Here is a 17,099-nt window from a genome sequence, read left to right on the forward strand (position 1 = left end):
ATTCATCCGTGTGCAAGACAATGGTACCTTCTCCTCCAATGTGTTTCTATCTAGAATGCTTACTTTGCTCATTGCCAGAAGAGTTCATGATCTGTAACACCAGCCCGGTAAGGAGGGTATATGATTCTCTTTATAGCAGTGTGACTTAATGCTCCCAATTTTCTAAATCTAGTGGCAGACCCCCGGTGACATTGATGGTACCTTCATGGTCCGTGGTGAGGCTCGTACCTCTCTAAGCTGCTTGGTGCTGTCTGATTGTCTCTTACAAAGACAATTGCCTCACGCCAGATTTCTCAATTTTCCATTTTAGAAGCAGGCAGAGGATCCTTTGGATAACTATGATGGAATAGGTAACAGTGATATCATCCCAAATCATATCTGCAGGGTACCTGGAGGCAAGCTGTTTAAGGGAACAAAATTCATCCTTTTCTTTCTGTGGGTTAGGCTGATGGTAGTAGTATTCGCAATGGTGCAAGTCATTGAAATTCACCTTGAACAGGAAGTTGACACTGATGTTACCTGGTGGTGGTGGTGAGTGGCGATGGCCATGAGAACTTTTCCCCCTTCTTCAGAAAGTAGCTGGCTGGCAGAGGACGTGGTGTGTGAAAGTTAAAGTGTGCTCCAGGTTGATGCTTTCCTCCATATCCAGGAGGTAAAAAAATCCCTATTGAATTATAATTGAAAATGCATTTGCCTGTTCATTTCCTTATGAAAACAGTCTTTGCTAATACTTACTTGTTTGGTCAGTTTTCTACTTGTTCATCCGTCCTTCTGTCTGTGTCACTCTCTTTGTGACAGGGTGGGCAGCTCCCGCTGTCAGGGTAGATGGCCGTGACCACCTTGCCGCGGCATCGATAGCAAAGGACTCAAACAGCTGGACTTGTGCTACCCTAAGTTCTCATTGTGTTTGCAGCAGCATAGAGCTGTGGTCCTACAATGTCAATTTCTTAACTTTGATGGTGTACTATAGTTATGCAAGACCTTACCATTGAGGGAAACTGAGTAAAGGGTACATAGGAACTTCCTCTAATTTTTTTTTCAACTTCCTGCTTGGACTTCAGAATTGGATTGGTACAAATAGGAGTTTCATCATACACAATTGGAGTGACCTCAACTTATTTGCTTAACCTGATTTTCAAAGCCACCCATCTGTGTACAAGGAAGATGAAGATGGTGACTACATCATGGGGCTGTGGGTTGCATTGACGGAATTATATTTACAGAACGTTTAGGGCAGTGGCAGTTACATAGTATGAGCCCTTCTAATTGTATGATTATTTTTATCAATCATGTTATAATTGCCATGATCATAATTAACCCTATCAGTACTCCCTTGGATTCTGAATCTTGGGAAAACAGGAAAAAAGATCCTATGCCTTTCTGGTAGACTCTTACTGAGGCTAGAATACTTCCAGGATTTGCCAGAAAATCCCAGAAAATATTTTGTCGATTCAGTAGTTCCAGCTTACTCCTTTCAAGTATCCTTCATCTTAGCCAACAAAGAGATCAAGCATAGCATATTTGAAAGTACCGCAACTTGGGAGACCTGGATTTGATGTCTGCATTGAACATGTACTAGCTTCAAAACCTTGTGCTTTCTTATCTGTGAAATGGGTGTGGTACCAACAAGTTCACTGCAAATATACTTTCTGTTGAAATAAAGTTAAATTATATATAGTGAATAGCATTGCCCAATGCTCAGAAAGAACTCAGTGAATACCAGCTGCTCTGGCTGTTACTTTTTAAATTAGTGATTAGAAATAATAATTAGCCATTCACAGCTAATTCATATACAGACAGGTGAACCCCATGTTACCTAACTGCCCAACAAGAAGTCCTTCAGTACAATGTTGGGATATCCCAGTGGAGAACTTTTTTTTTTTTTTTTTTTTTTTTAACAGTGCAGAGCAACATTTAATGGTTTGACCTTGTTTTTCAGTGCCCTATGTTGCTGGCTGAGTTGGATCATGTCTCAGTGCTAATAAGGCTAAAAGACAAAAGGACTTGTCTTTTTGGCTTGGGTTTTTCATTCAACAGAACTTCTGAATACGTACGTGGACATGCCACTGTTTGAAGTGCTAGAGAAAATGATGAGAAAAACAAATAAGGTTCCTGTCCTCATAGAGTTTATAGTCTCCTTGGAGACAGATCCAAAAAACGTATAATGTAAAATATATAGAATGTCAAAATCAAAATGTATAGAGTATCAAACTTGGACAAGGGTTTGAAGGGACAAGTCAGGGTCCTCCGAGAACCTGGGGCGATGGCGAGCAAGATGAGAAAATCTATCTTTTTAAGTGCCCGGTGCTGTTGGTTGGGATCCTCACTTGCTCCAGAGGCTGCTAATTTTTTAAGAGACAAGCACATTTCCCTTTGGAAATATCACCTCACGAGCAACCGTTATCAAGGCTCCTGCCTTACACTAAGTGCCATAAATATTTGATCGTCACTAACTTTTAGGGAGTTGAGAAAAACAACCTCTACACTGCCTTCTGTGACTCCAAATGGAAACTCAGGATGGAACATTTTGCAAACATGACACCTCGTCATTGCAAGCCTGCCGCCCACTCTGCTGGTTTGTGGGGCTTGTGTTTGTCAGCCACAGAAAGATGGCTTCTGGCCTCTCTTGCGTCCCTGTTGAGGCCAGGGAAGTGAAATGAAACAAATTGCTTTCACTTGAATCTGTGACATGGATTCAGGTTATCTTTGTTGTTTGTTTGTTTTGTGAGTTATGGCCTCAGAGCATTCACAAAGTTCTTTTTTTAAGAAATGCTGTTCTGTAAGCTGGTGTAGTTAGGCAAACCAAGGTTTGTATGCTACCTAATGGAGGTCAGATTCAAACCCATCTCCAACTACTTTAGGAAATAGAGCATAGGAGTCTCAGAGATTTGGCCAACTATTCCTTTCCAGTTCTGCGAGTATGAGGAAGTAACTCCTGCTCCCTTAGAAAGGGAATAATGGTACTGGGTTCTTGTTAGAATAGGTAATGTAAGCAAAGCTCCTTTGTTGAGTTTTTTATCCTCAGTGCTTAGAACAATGACTGGTACGTAGTTAATGCTCAAGAAAAGTTTTCTTATCATCATCATCTCTATCTCCATCTTCATAATCACCACCCCCATCATCATCATCATCATGACCATTACCACCATCATCATCATCTCCATCATCACCATCACCACCACCACCCCATCATCATCATCATCATCATCATCATCTCTATCTTCATCATCACCATCGCCGCCACCACCCCCATCATCGTCATCATCATCATCATCATCTCTATCTTCATCATCACCATCACCACCACCACCCCCATCATCGTCATCATTATGACCATTATCACCACCATCATATCCATCATCACCACCACCACCACATCATCATCATCATCTCCATCTTCATCTTCATCACCACCACCATCATCATCATCTCTATCTTTATCATCACCATCACCACCCTCGTCATCATCATCATCTCCATCTCATTTCAATATAGATTCAGTGGCAGGAATTCTTCAGAAGACCATATAAGGTTCAAATTTTGGTCCTGGTACTTAACTAAAGTATTAGATTCCATAGTGGTAGATATTTTTCACTTGTTTGGAGACTCAGTTCTCGTATCTTTAAAGAGGATCATACTAGCTAGCAAAAGGGGCTGATTGTGAGGATTGAAGTGCCTAGCACAGCACCTGGCCCCTTGGGGGTGAGGACCTGACATACTTCTTCATGTGCACTCCAGACAGTACACTTGGCTGGATAGAAGGAGGGCAGATTTCATCCCCACAATAGGAAATGTACTCATGGGACTTCTTAGATTATAAAGCAGAGTCCTGTAGATTTCCCCCCCTAAAGTATTATAAGAGCCTCATTGGGAAGAAGAATACATATTATTTATATTTATAAATAAGGGAACTGAGGCACATGAAGGTTGAATGACTTGCCAGTAATCCTACTGTTATACTCCGGACTTCTGATCATTTGACGTTGACTCTACAGCCACTGTTCTAGTAAAAGGTTAAATGGTAACACATGCTGGAGATTACTAGCATGGTGTTTTTAATTTTATGTATTTTACAGCAATCCATAAAAGATTTTAGATCACAACCCAATTCGCCCACATAAAAGTTTCATGAAACAATACTAACTCTTATCATTTTATTCTATTCTGTTATTTTCCAGTGTGGTGTAGTTTATTTCATTTAAACAATGTTGGCGTGATAACTCCCTACATGGATTTTATAGCCCAAGGGATCACACCTATAATCTGAAAAATGCAGAACACTTTCCCCCAGGGTAGCAGAATGACCCAGGGCAGCTCTACACAGCGTCCATGCCCAGATCCCACCCTCTGAGCTCTGAAGGCAGTAGATCTGGGGTAGAGGCCTGGAGTCTAATTTTTTTTTTTTTTTAATAAGAATACCCACCCACCCACCCCCCAAGAGATTCTGACGGTCCACTGGCTAAGGACTGGTGTCTGATTGCATCTCCCTGGTTGTTCCTACCTGAGATGTTCCTCTCTATTTAGTGATTTGTTGGTTGGTTTTTTGAGTATTTCCTCCATCACTCTGTGGTTACACAGCTCTGAGAGGGGGGGAATAGCATGTCCCTGTAAAGAATCCTCACAGGCTGCTTATTTTAATTCTGCATCAGAGGTGTCCCGGAATGTGATTAGAAATGGAAATGGAAGGATGGCACAGATACTGTTGATCCAGATTTTCTTTCCAACCCTGGGGAGCTGGGAATTAAAAAAAAAAAAAAAAAAAAATCACCCAGGGGCTACCTGAGCTAGTGACAGGCCAGCGGGAAGGTTGAATTCTTCCAGACAGCCTTTCCCGCCCTCACCCCCTCCTCTGTTACACAATTTAATTACGCGTTTAATCACTTCAGAAACCCCATCCATTCCCTCCAGTGTAGCGAGATCTCTCCTCTTCTTAGCAAGGCGTCTTGGCGATAAGCAGCTGTCCACGGGAAGGGTGGGTAGGAGTCCTGAAACTCTCCCTCGGCAAGCAGGAAAGACATGGCCACATAAATCTGAAACTGTTTTGACATTTCACTCTGGTTGTTGTAGTTTTAATAATAAAGGAAGAACAAAGTATTTGTAGCTTTAAATAAAGAGGCAGCATTTGGCATTGAAATCACTGGGGATTTTTTTGTACGCAGTTTTGTTTTTGCTCGTTTGAAAGGGAAGAAAAAAATGAGCTAAGAGGAGAAAAAGTTCAAGAAGAGGAGAAAGCAAGACCCCTGGACTTGTCCTTCATAGCATTGATCACCATGACAATTTGGGGATCATCTGTGGGTTCCTGTCTTGAGAGCCTGCCTTCCCTCTTGACCACATAGTCCATAGGGACAAAGGTGGTCTTGAGTTTTACATCATCACGTGATGAATGAACCTGTTTATGTAGCGTATACTATAAGCCAAGCCCTGTGTGTGTGTGTGTGTGTGTGTGTGTGTGTGTGTGTGTGTTGTTATGATTTGGTTTTTATTTTGATCCTTAACAATCACACTGTGAAGTCACTCATCATTATCCCGACTAAGCCGAAGCAACAACGGAAGCCCAGAGCATTGCACCTCCTTGCCTAAGGTCACACAGCACGTCTGCAAAGGAGCTGGGCTTCCGAATCTTCCAAACCCCCGTCAGTTACAGTATTTTAAGATCAATTTACAATTAACCACGCAGCTTTGTTATAAATTCATTCCCTCGCTTCTCAGGGCATTGCTTTAAATTTTCCTGTCCCCATCCCCTCTGTCTCTGAGCTCCTTCTTTATCCTGTCTGTCTCTTCCCCTGCTACCCTTGGCACGCCCCCCCCTTCTCAAAAATATAAAACAAAATAGGATAGTAAGCAAGCTCCCCGGTGGATTTCATAACTTTGCATACCATATATTTAGTTTAGTAATGAAAAATTCCAGCTCCAGGCGATGCATAGGATAGCATTTCTAATGTTTTTTAAACAGCTATTAATGTAGGCAAGCGCTGTGTGGCTATGTGTGTGCGTGTGTGCGTGCGTGCGTGTGTGTGTGTGTGTGTGTGTGTTTTCTGCCTCCTCTATATAATCATCTGCTCAGTGTACACCCTGAAACTGAGAACAGGAGCCAGAGGAGGGGCGAGCCGTGATTGATGGGCCAGGCCTCGCTGGCGGAAAGAGTCCCATCTGGGGTTGGTTTTGGGAGCAGTCAGATGTTGAGGGGGAGGTCAGCCAGGCGGCCCCGGCTCCCCTCCTTCAACATCCAGCCATCCACACGTTGCACAAAGCGCACACCCTCGCTCGTAACTGAGGCTTGCTTTGGGCAGATGCTTTGTGGTGTGGGGTTAGAACAGCTGCTAAGTTTATGGAGGAGAAAGGAAGCAGGATGGTGCAGCAGGTATTTTTCCCGATTTTATATTTCACTCGAAATTGTGATTTGAATGAAGCCGAAGTCTTGCCTTGCGTTAAGTCTCTGTTGCTCTCTGCAATCCGTACTCTGCTCCTTGAATCCTGCGTGGGGTGGGGGGGTGGGGGGAATTTCAGCCAAGTGTTTGTGTGTGTGTGTGTGTGTGTGTGTGTGAGAGAGAGAGAGAGAGAGCGAGCTTTCTGCTTGATGTGTCTAACTGAGCTGGTCTTAGAACCAGCAGGTTAATGGTGTAATTTTGCATTTTCTTCTTTGTCTCAGTGCCCCAGGGGCATGATACAGCTTAGCTCTTTTCAGCCAGGCGCTGGAGGCTTTCTCTGAATATGCGCAATTTCTTGCCAGAGAAGTAGAAGGGACCGGGCTACAAAACTAAAGTAAAACAGTCAGGAAGAGGGAAAACTGCAGGTGACCCAGAAGGGAGGCTTGTTTCCCTGAGTCTGGATTGGCGGGGGTCCCTCCGGGAGTGGCTGCTTTTCTTGGCTGTGTGTACAGATACCATCAGTGGTTTATTCGGGCCGGACAATTCCTCTGCATGTCTTCATTAGAAGGACTGTGTTCAGGCCAGAAGGGGTTTTTCCAGGCAAGAAATGGACCGGGTTGGGGCAGGGGGGGTGTGTGCAAATCAATTCCAGAACTGAAAGGGGAAAGAATAATTCAAGAAGTTTGACAATCACAGCTGGGGAGACACATGCTCCTACAGAGGGAAATAGACTTCATTATTTTAAAGCCCACCTTGGCAGCTCTGAAAGCAGGCACTTCCCCCTCACAAAAAGTCAGGCAGTTACATGGAAAAGAACATCCCCGCTTCACGCTCTGCCACGTAAAGGCTATTTATCGGTTGAAATGTGGTTTGCATTAGATTTGGGGCCAAAATATTTTGCAAAGTCTAGTGGGCTGCCACCCCTTTGTTCTGTTATTACTCTCTTAAAGATGGCTTTATTAAACCACTTGGGGCAGTGAATTAGGCAAAGGGCGATGTCTGGGGGGTTGTGTGCGGGAGGGGGAGCTCTCATTTTCTCTCTGACTCCTATCTCCTGAGCCCACCTCGGAGAGAAGATTAAAGGTGCTCGGTGTTTCAGTGACCGAAGCAATCCCCCCCACCCAACCCGTGTTTGAAGACCGCCTCTCTGAATGTCTGCCTGCAATAGAGTCGGCACACTGTGCTAATAGTCAGATTACGGTGTTTGTCTTAAAATAGCAACAATATCCTGGCTATTTCATGCTTCAGTAAAATATTTAAATTGAAATGGCTTTTTTTTTTTTTTGCTTTTTTTTTTTTTGCTTTGGTGACTCAGACTTGGTTGCATTTTAATAATGCTCTTGATCTCAGTAACTGGAGTACTAAAGCCACCCATGGCGGCGGGGAGGGGGGGCATCTTGCATAACGATGGGGTCCCCTATCTTCTGGCTGTTGTTGAGTTTCTGCTCTGATTGAGGCTTGTGGCATGAGGACAGGGAAGTTCCCTCTACATTCCTAGTAACTATTGTCTTTTACAAGTCTCTATCCCTTTCTATAGGAGCAAGGGCAGACGTGAAAACCTAAGGTCTTAAGTTTTTTCAAAAATATCTTTTGTGTATTTATCAGCAACCCAGGAAAGTTCAGGCACTGAACATCTGATGTTAGGTTTGGAAATCTCTTGCAGCACTTGCTGGATGATGTGGGGGTTCTGTACAAAGCAGAATCACCCTCCCCACCACCTCGGGACACCCACAGGCACCCTGACTCAGTACATATCAGAATCTCTGTGATCATCTCACTTATTTAGGGAAAGGTGGGGGTTTGGCATTGGAGTAGAAGAAAGAAGGCAGCTTCTACAAATGAGGGAATGTCTAGCCGGAATGCTCCAAATAATTTTTGTCTGTCACTCTCACCTACGTGAAGTTGACTTCAGCTTTCAACCGGGATCCTGGTCACGTGCCCAAGATCTTCCTTGACCTGGAGTGCCAAAGGTGCCCTTAATGTGAATGTATTTTTCCAGAAAACACACTTCAGCCAAGCTAAGAACCCAGGAACATCACTAGGACAGAAACAAAGATATCTCTGAAGCCATCTGAAGGTGAAAAAGAATTCTATAGGAAGTACAATGATCTTAATTAAATATTAGCTGTAATTAGCCCAAAGTGCAAATGTTGAGAATATTAATTAAGGTCTCTCTGGAACGGCTATCAGTGTTAATAAGTAACTGCAGGGGGTCCCACTAACATCTGTTTGAGGACTTCAGAGCAGGAGTGCCCTGCAAAGCCCCGTGGACTTGAACCTTACCTGTGGGCTCCTTGACGACCATGCACACAGTCCCTAGAGCGTGGTGTGCTGGGTTTGCCAAAACAGCACAATGCTGGATAGAGGTTGGCGCTCTGTCCCCAGTTGGCCCTTGCCTTTCCTGGGATAGCCTCAGAACCTTGTGAAGCTAGACCCTGGGCTTGAGATGGCACAAATTTTCCAGGCTGCTGCTCTAACACGCACCAGAGACTTGTCTAGCTAGCGGAACACTGGTATTTCTGCATCAAGTATCCCAACACCTGACTCCCCGTGCGGTGTACCCACGCCTGGTGGGTAGCAGGTCTTGAGGCCACGGTGTAGGAATGACCAAAAGAGGTTTGTTTACTTCAAAATAGGAACAAATCTTTCCACCAGGTGATAATAGCCTTCTGAGGTTGGAGACACCTGGGGATCCATTAGGCCCCTGGCTTCCCTAGGAGCCACTTGTGGTGGTGACCTTGCCCAATGATTTCCTAGTTCTGGACTGCAGTCTCCCTCCCAGCCAAGGAACATGGGGTGAAAGAGGCAATGCATGCAAACCAGGGATCCTAGATCTCGGTGAGATTAACACTGGGGGCAGCATCATCCTTTGTGGGGGATACCATTCTGTGCATGGTAGGGTGGTTAGCACCACCATCCCTGGCTTCTCTCTACTCCATGTGAGCAGCAACCCTTTCCTCCCACTGGGAACAACCCAAAGTGTCTGCACACTTTGTCAGATGTCCCCGGGGGAGCAGTTGCCCTGTGTAAGAAGTACTGACGCCAAGCCTGGCACAATGCCTGGCACCTTCTAGGCCTGAGAAGAAAGCAGCACACCTCAGCCTGCCTTCTGAGCACTGGGGAGAAGGGATCCCTTTCCCATGAGCACAGAAGCCTGAAGCCATCATGGGTCTTCCCCTCAGCAGCCCACTGTGCTGAGTCCGAAGCCCGTGTGTGCTCCTGAGTGTGTATAGCACAGAGGTGTGACGGTGGGAAGCACATTCTGAAGAAGATGTCTCCATTGGGCACCATCCTCGGCACCAGCCGTCCACAACTCTGGCTGAGCTTCCATCCTTGGTTTAGGGAGAATGCACCCCCCACTTTGTCTCTCTTCTGATTTTCCTGCCAACTTTATCTCCTGCCCAAACTTAGCATTACTTCCGTAATGGTGGCTTCTTACTTGATGTCCCCATATTTAGTGATAACTTTGCCACCTTGATTTAAAAACTATTCTGCAAGGGCCAAAATGGCTAAATAGTTTAGATTTTGTGGGTCTCTCACAACTACTCAACTCTGTGATGATAGCATGATGAGCATGGCTGTGTCTCGATAAAACTTTATTTAAAAAACAACCAGTGGGCCACATTTGTCCCATGGGTCATTTGCCAATCCCTCTCTTTTTCCCCCTACCCCGCCACTCTAATTCCTATTGCCAGGTTAAGCTTCTCAGAGCCCAGAGCTCATTATTCGAGCATGTATTCACTTAAAAGTACTGATAAATGCCTATTTTGCAGCTAGCATGCCGTGGGACACTGGAAATGTAATGGAGAACGTGACATAGTCCCCAGCCCTGAGGACTCTCCCAGACAAAAAAGCAGACAGTGGCAGCACTAGGAATTATGTGAGATGTGACCACAAGCCACAATGGAGCATAGAGGACACACAGCTGAAGTGGGCTCAGTGTCAAGGAAAGCTTGCTGGAGAACTTGGCCTGGGACCCAGAAGGACAGTCAAGACCAGCCAGGCAAAGGAGAAGGGAGGGTTTCCCAAGCAGAGGGGCAGTGAGTGGGTAGACTTTGTGGGTGTGGAGAGTATGGAGTGACTGTTGGCTTCCTGAGGGGATGCCTTTCTCCTTCCGACGCAGAGAGAGCTCAGATCCCACCAGAAAGCCCTTGTAGTTTCTTGGGAGCCTGTGGGGGACAGGTTACTCTTCCTGAGAATGCTTAGCTGTATGGAAAGGCCACATGGGCCTATATGTCCCCCTCAAAGTGTTTTCTGCTGGAGGCAGAGGAGGGAAAGCTTTCTCTTTGTGTGAACATCTCTCTGCTGTTGCTTTCTCCTGCTTGCCTTTGGGGCCATGCCTGGAGTTTTCACAAGCCTGACTTTCAGTTCAAAGAAGCACCAATCTGGCAAAATGAATTTCCCTTTGGAGGGCTCTCAAGGTCCCAGAGTTTCTGGGACCTCTCAACAGCCAAAAAAAAAAAAAAAGTGGCACCGTGTGGAATTTGTGTACTGAGGCCTATGTTCCTTGAGCAGCCCTGTAGAAGAGAAGGATGCTAGTTAGCTTATGAATGGGAGAGAACGTTTCTATTCTTATTAATCCAGACTCTTTGGGTTGTAAGTAACAGAAAATAAAACTATCTGACACAAACTGAGGCATTTACCGATTCATGTAACTAAAGCAAACAGTGGTGTTATTAACTGCACATAATGTTGGACCCAAGGCTTCACATGATGTCACTGGGACTCAGTTGACCTGTTTCTCAATTTCTGGGCTTTGTTTCCCTCTGAGTTGGCTTCTGCTTTAGGTGGGTCCTTTTCAAGTGGCAGTTGTGGGCAGCCCCGGGGCTGTGCTATTTTTACAGCAGCCAATCCCAGAGGAAAGAGAACCTCTTCCCCAAACCCCTGGGAGGTCCCCGGATTACGCCTCCTTGACGTTGCTAGAGGTGAGATCACTAGATGGAGGTGAACCCATGTCCCTTTGACGGTGACCGTGAAACCCTCTGATGAGCCAGGGTCACATGACCGTGTCTGGCGGTAAGTTGAGGCAGGGCTCAGCCCCCATCTGTACTCTGTGAGCTGAGAGGGGATGTGTCTCCTAACAGGAAACCAGGTGTTATTCTTGATGAAAAGACCAATGCACACAAAGCAGCAATGACAATGTGGCTTCCCGCGATGGTCAGGGTTAACTCTCCATGTGCAGGGATCCAGCGAAGGTGCTGAGAGACCCTGCACAGCCCCAAACGCGAGGAAAAGACGTTAGGCAGAAAGCAAGCAATAGCTGCACATTTCTGCTTTCCCAGTGGCATAGACATTTGGAGACATTCGTCTGGGGGAGGAAAGGGCGTGATGGGAATGTTTTCACTTGTAAAATGTTTTAAACTTATCCTAAGCTTAGTTCTCTCCAAAGTGTCATCTTTAACATTCTAATTAAGGTCCCCTCTAAACAAATGCACAAACTCTGTGTGCAGCTCCGAGAATAAACTTTTTTTTTTTTTTTTTTTTTTTTTTTTTGGTCCCTTCTCTGTCATAATGTTTTCGCGGCACTCCAGTTGCTTTAGCTGGAGAGGCTCTCGATTGTTGGTGGTGGGGACTGAGGAGATGTGAGCAATCCTGACATTCTTGCCCTGGTATCATTCTATGAGGGCTGAAGTCACATCTAATTGACCACAGACAATGGGAGAGGCAGCTATCTGCTATGCTTAATTGCTAAGCTTCTCTCTCTCTCTCTGAATGTGCAATCCCATCTCTTGAGATCACGCAAAAAATTGGACCTCTGAGTTACAGTTTCTGCTGCAGTGTGCATGTGTGTGCATTGTGTGCCTGTGCACGCGCGTGTGTGTATATGTGTGTGCAGGGTAGTATAGTTATGAGGGTCTGGGTAGGAGGAGAGAAGGAGAGAAGCTTCCTGAAATGGAAGCATTTGAAGTCAGGTTTTTTTTTTTTTTAAATTCTTTTGACTTGACTATAATGATCACGCTGCATGTTTTGCCTAGATTGGAAGGGTGAATTGTTATATAATACTCTGTGCTTATAAAAAAAAATAAAGCAGGGGGCGGGGGGGAGGCATTGACTAATGAGGTTGATGCAAGTCCAGCATTTTATAAAGATACTTAAAATGGTGAACACAGTATCACAGAGTGCCATCTTTGTCCAAATTAGGTCTTGAATTTCCATTGGCTGCTTCTTATTGGCACTTCATTGGAACATCACACACACACACACACACACACACACACACACACAGTGACCATTAAAAGGAACCCCCATCCCATTATGTGAGCCAAGTCACATAAAACTTTGATTAAATTCAAATGCTTAGATGAATTGTCTCTCCTCTCAAGAACACACACGTTCAATTTAATCTCTCTTGGCATTTTAAGTATCAAATCAAGGCGCTGCTGTCACTGGAGACAACTACATGCTCGCATGTTCCAAAATGGGAATGAAATAAGGAGGATCTGCCAGAAAAATCTGATGGGGCAGAGTACAGACCCTCTGTCTTTGGCTATGGGGCTGGGAGATAGGGGGAAGTGACTGCACCTTGCTGAGCCTCCATGTCTGCATCCGCGCAATGGGGTCATGTCTGTATACATGCTGAGTACCATTTCCTTACGGAGCCTGGCAGAGAGGAAGGGGAATAATGCATACACCTTGGGCTCTGGGCACCGTGCCGGCTCCTGCAGACTGTTGCGGGGAGCCCTGGTCTTCGGGCCCCAGGGAAGGGGTCTGTCAGGTGCCCTCTCACAGTGTTCTCATCCTCTCTCCCCCTTTCTGATTTTTTTTAGGGTAATCAGGAAGCAGCAGCTGCCCCGGACACAATGGCTCAGCCTTACGCTTCAGCCCAGTTTGCTCCCCCTCAGAACGGCATCCCGGCGGAATACACGGCCCCTCACCCCCACCCCGCGCCCGAGTACACGGGCCAGACCACCGTCCCTGAGCACACGTTAAACCTGTACCCTCCCGCCCAGACGCACTCGGAGCAGAGCGCAGCGGACACCAGCGCGCAGACCGTGTCAGGCACCGCCACAGTAAGTGGGCGCGGGTCCTCGGGCGGCCGAGCTGGTGGGGGTGACTGCAGGGCATGCCCCATCCGCCGGGGGCTCCTGCTCCCCAGCAGCCCCTGACGCCGGCGCTGTTGCAGCAACTTGCAAAAACTCACCTGTCTAGAGGCCTCCTCTCCTATTACTTACTTAAATCAACACATTTTTCATGAACTGCCTTTATTCATAAAGGGAAGCTTTCATCTCAGTTCTGTTCCTCTTGCCTTTTCTGGAATTAGGTCCTCTTAGAAGAATCATACACTTCGGAATTTTAACAGCTTTATGGAGATAAACCATTTTTTGGTGTACCATTCCTTGATTTCTAATATATTTGCACATCGGTGGCGCAATCTAATCTTGGAATATTGCCATCACCCAGGAAGAAACCTCAGGCCCCTTTGCACCTTCTCCCCACCCCAGCCCCGTCTTCTTCAGCTTCTTCAGCCTTCCTCACGCCTTTAACATTTACCTATGTTCTTCTGTGTTTTGTGCGAGCCATAGGGTGGGGGAGGCCTGGGCTACAAAGGGGCAGCATGGGAGAATTTTCCAAGGTCATAGAATGTTCTGTATTTTGAGGGTGGCTGTTTAGTTTCTGCACCGAAAAGGGTTTATTTTATTACATGTGAATGTATTCAGTGGATTAAAAACAAGCAACCAAACAAAAAAGAAACATTTTATCACCACCGTAAATTAAAAACTAGCATTGTTGGCTATTAATCAAAGATAAGCCTTAACAAAAATAGTTATTAAAATTAAACACTTGTTCATGTGCACGTGACCTAAAATAACCATGCACATCACAAGATGTATATGTTCGTTTGAGAAACCTTGTTCTGTGGGAAGCCTGGGCAGGCCAAGCTCCTAGTCTAGAACATTTTGTAGGTAGAAGGCAACTGTATCTGTACCTTTTTCTTCTGCTGCAAGGCCTCTGGAAAATCAGTATTTGTGAGGGAATTTCTTGGTTTATAGCAGGAGATTATTTCTTGGCCCTCAAAGTAACCATTTACTACTTTGCTACCTGGTACTTCATTTCAAGGTCAAATACGGAGAGTTTTGAAAAATAGTATACATTCTAACATGGCCTATTGCCCATCTCACCTTTTTTTTTTATTGTGTTAAATACGTATATGACATGAAATTTACCATTGTAACAATTTTAATGCTTCTAATTCAGTGGGGTTGACAACATTCACAGCTCAGTGCAACCATCACCATATCTAGTTCCGGAACATTTTCATCACCCCAGAAGGAAACCCCAACCCATTACAGAGACATGGCCATTCCCATAAATAGATGGATGGATGGATTTTCAGTCCGAATGGATTTGCCCATTCTCGATATTTCATAAAAATGGAATCATACGACATATGAACTTTTGGTTCTGGCTTCTTTCACTTAATAGAATGCTTTCAGGGTTTATCCCCCCTGTAGTGTGTGTGAGTACTTTGTTCCTTTTTTATGACTGAGTACTACTCCATTATATGGCTATGTCCCTTTTGTTCATCCATCCATTCACTCATGGGCATTTGAGATGTTTCCATCTTTGGGTTTTGTGAATAGTGTTGCTATTCCCTGTGTATATCCGGCTGTTCCGACTCAGGGACGAGTTTATTATATGGGTTTGCTGGTCTAGCAGGTGTCTGTTACCGACTGTGTAAACCACCAGCGAGGTGTTTATTTGTTTTTGGTTATTTTGTGACAGTCAGTATTGGCAGGGCTTCAGAAGGTTTTTAGAACTGAAAAAGGATGTAATAATGTCCACTCAGACATTATCTATTAAGCCTCAGTATGTGCCAACTATATTAACCTGCTCTGGAAGAGTGATTTATTCGTGCATGTTTTTAAGCCTCTACTGTGACCAGGAGTCCTACCAGGTGATGTGGCTGAACTGAGCAGAAATGATCCTTTCCTTTTATAATGTAGCGTGAGAGTCATAGAGTGAGCTTGTGTCAGTCAAACAGCTGCATAAACACAGATTGTGATTTGTGCTCTTGAGGAAAAGACAGGTGCCGTGGAGGGTTAAGACTGGCAAGGGAACTGCCTGCAGGTGAGTAGTCTGGGACTTCCATCAAGAAGATGATGTTTAGGGGCGCCTGGGTGACTCAGTGGGTTAAAGCCTCTGCTTCAGCTCAGGTCATGATCCCAGGGTCCTGGGATTGAGCCCCACATCAGGCTCTCTGCTCAGCAGGGAGCCTGCTTCCCTTCCTCTCTCTCTGTCTGCCTACAAAAAAAATGATGTTTAAAATAAGAAGATAAGCTCTCCAGTCAGAAGGAACACCAAGGTCAAGGTCGCCAGGTTGAAAAGATGTTGAGGGTGGGTTAAAGCTTCTGCCTTCAGCTCAGATCATGATCTCAGGGTCCTGGGATCGAGCCCCCACCTGGGACTTTTTGCTCAGCAGGGAGCCTGCTTCCCCCCCATCTCTCTGCCTGCCTCTCTGACTAATTGTGATCTCTCTGTGAAATAAATAAATAAAAATCTTTTAAAAAAAAAGAAAGGAAAAGATCCTGACTTGTTCAAAAAACTAAAAAGACGCCAGTATGTCCAGGGCATGCAAAGAAAGTCCAGAGGCACAGGGGCAAAGCATGAAATGGGAATAATCATGAGAGATTGTATCCCACAGACCTGCTGGCTGTGGTCTGTGGGTAGAATTCCACACCAGGAGCAAGAGGGAGCCACTGAGGAATTTCGAGCCAGAAGAGCAGGAAAATGAAATCTTTTTTTTTATTTTTTTTATTTTGTTTTTCCAATTTATTTATTTTCAGAAAAACAGTATTCATTATTTTTTCACCACACCCAGTGCTCCATGCAAGCTGTGCCCTCTATAATACCCACCACCTGGTACCCCAACCTCCCACCCCCCCGCCACTTAGGAAAATGAAATCTTAAAAGGAAGGGTTAGCGATGACACCTAAAAGGAGATCTTAACCCAGTTGGGAAGTTGTGATGCCCAGTATCCTTCTGTCCCAGAAAGAGCTCTCTAGAGATCAGCGCACATTTACACGGGGTGTTGGGTGTCCACAGCGCCCGAGGCACTACAGCGCCTTGAAATGGTGAGCACACATGCTCTCTTTCCTTAGAGAGATTCTTGGTCCGCTAGAGAATATAGGATACATTTCTGTTGTGACTATAATGTGGTAAGTCTAGGGCATGGGTTTCTAAGGCTTTAGGGTGTTTCTGTGATGGAAGCAACACTTGCTGAGGGACATGCCTCGGTACCGTGGTTGAGGGGACATACATTTCATAGTCTTCTGGCTGCTGCAAGTAACAGAAAATTGAGCAGGAAACGTGTTGGCTTATGCAATAAGAAGTCTCGAAGGAGGGCTGCCTTCAGACCCAGGTTGGTGCTTGGCATACGTGGGCTGGGTTCCAACAGGATCCGTCTGTGCCTCTTCTTCCTTGGCTCACGTCCGTTCTCTAGTTTTGTGTGATGGTTCCTGGAAGTCCAGGCTCCCGATATCATACCAGATTCCTACGGAAGGACTCTCGGATGAGTCCCATGCAGACGAGTCCTGGGAGCCGTTCTCTCTCCCTGGTCTGCTCGGTATTCTGGCTTTTCAGTGGCTGACGCCGAGATCGGGGGCCTCAGCCCTGCAGCCACGGAGAAGCACCACATCCAAATGCAGAGACCAAGAATGGGCCCACCAGAGTCAACGATAAGGTGCCTTGGATCTTCTCACGGATGATATTAAACAGAAAGACACTAGTCAA

General features: G+C 45.5%; 1 protein-coding gene across 14 annotated transcripts in view; it reads left to right on the plus strand.

The window, feature by feature from the left end:
• The window catches only part of RBFOX1 (RNA binding fox-1 homolog 1), a 1,452,832-nt gene that overhangs the window by 1,264,469 nt on the left and 171,264 nt on the right, over positions 1-17,099 (plus strand). For 13 of the 14 annotated variants that reach the window (XM_044233296.1, XM_044233305.1, XM_044233301.1 and 10 more), the window contains one exon: positions 13,136-13,378. In XM_044233296.1, the coding sequence (XP_044089231.1) occupies positions 13,136-13,378 (243 nt within the window). Of the gene's footprint in view, positions 1-6,078; positions 6,362-13,135; positions 13,379-17,099 lie in introns of those variants that run through there. The other variant, XM_044233299.1, reaches the window with a different exon arrangement.

Source organism: Neovison vison, chromosome 14 (assembly GCF_020171115.1).
Source record: "Neovison vison isolate M4711 chromosome 14, ASM_NN_V1, whole genome shotgun sequence".
NCBI lineage: Eukaryota > Metazoa > Chordata > Mammalia > Carnivora > Mustelidae > Neogale > Neogale vison.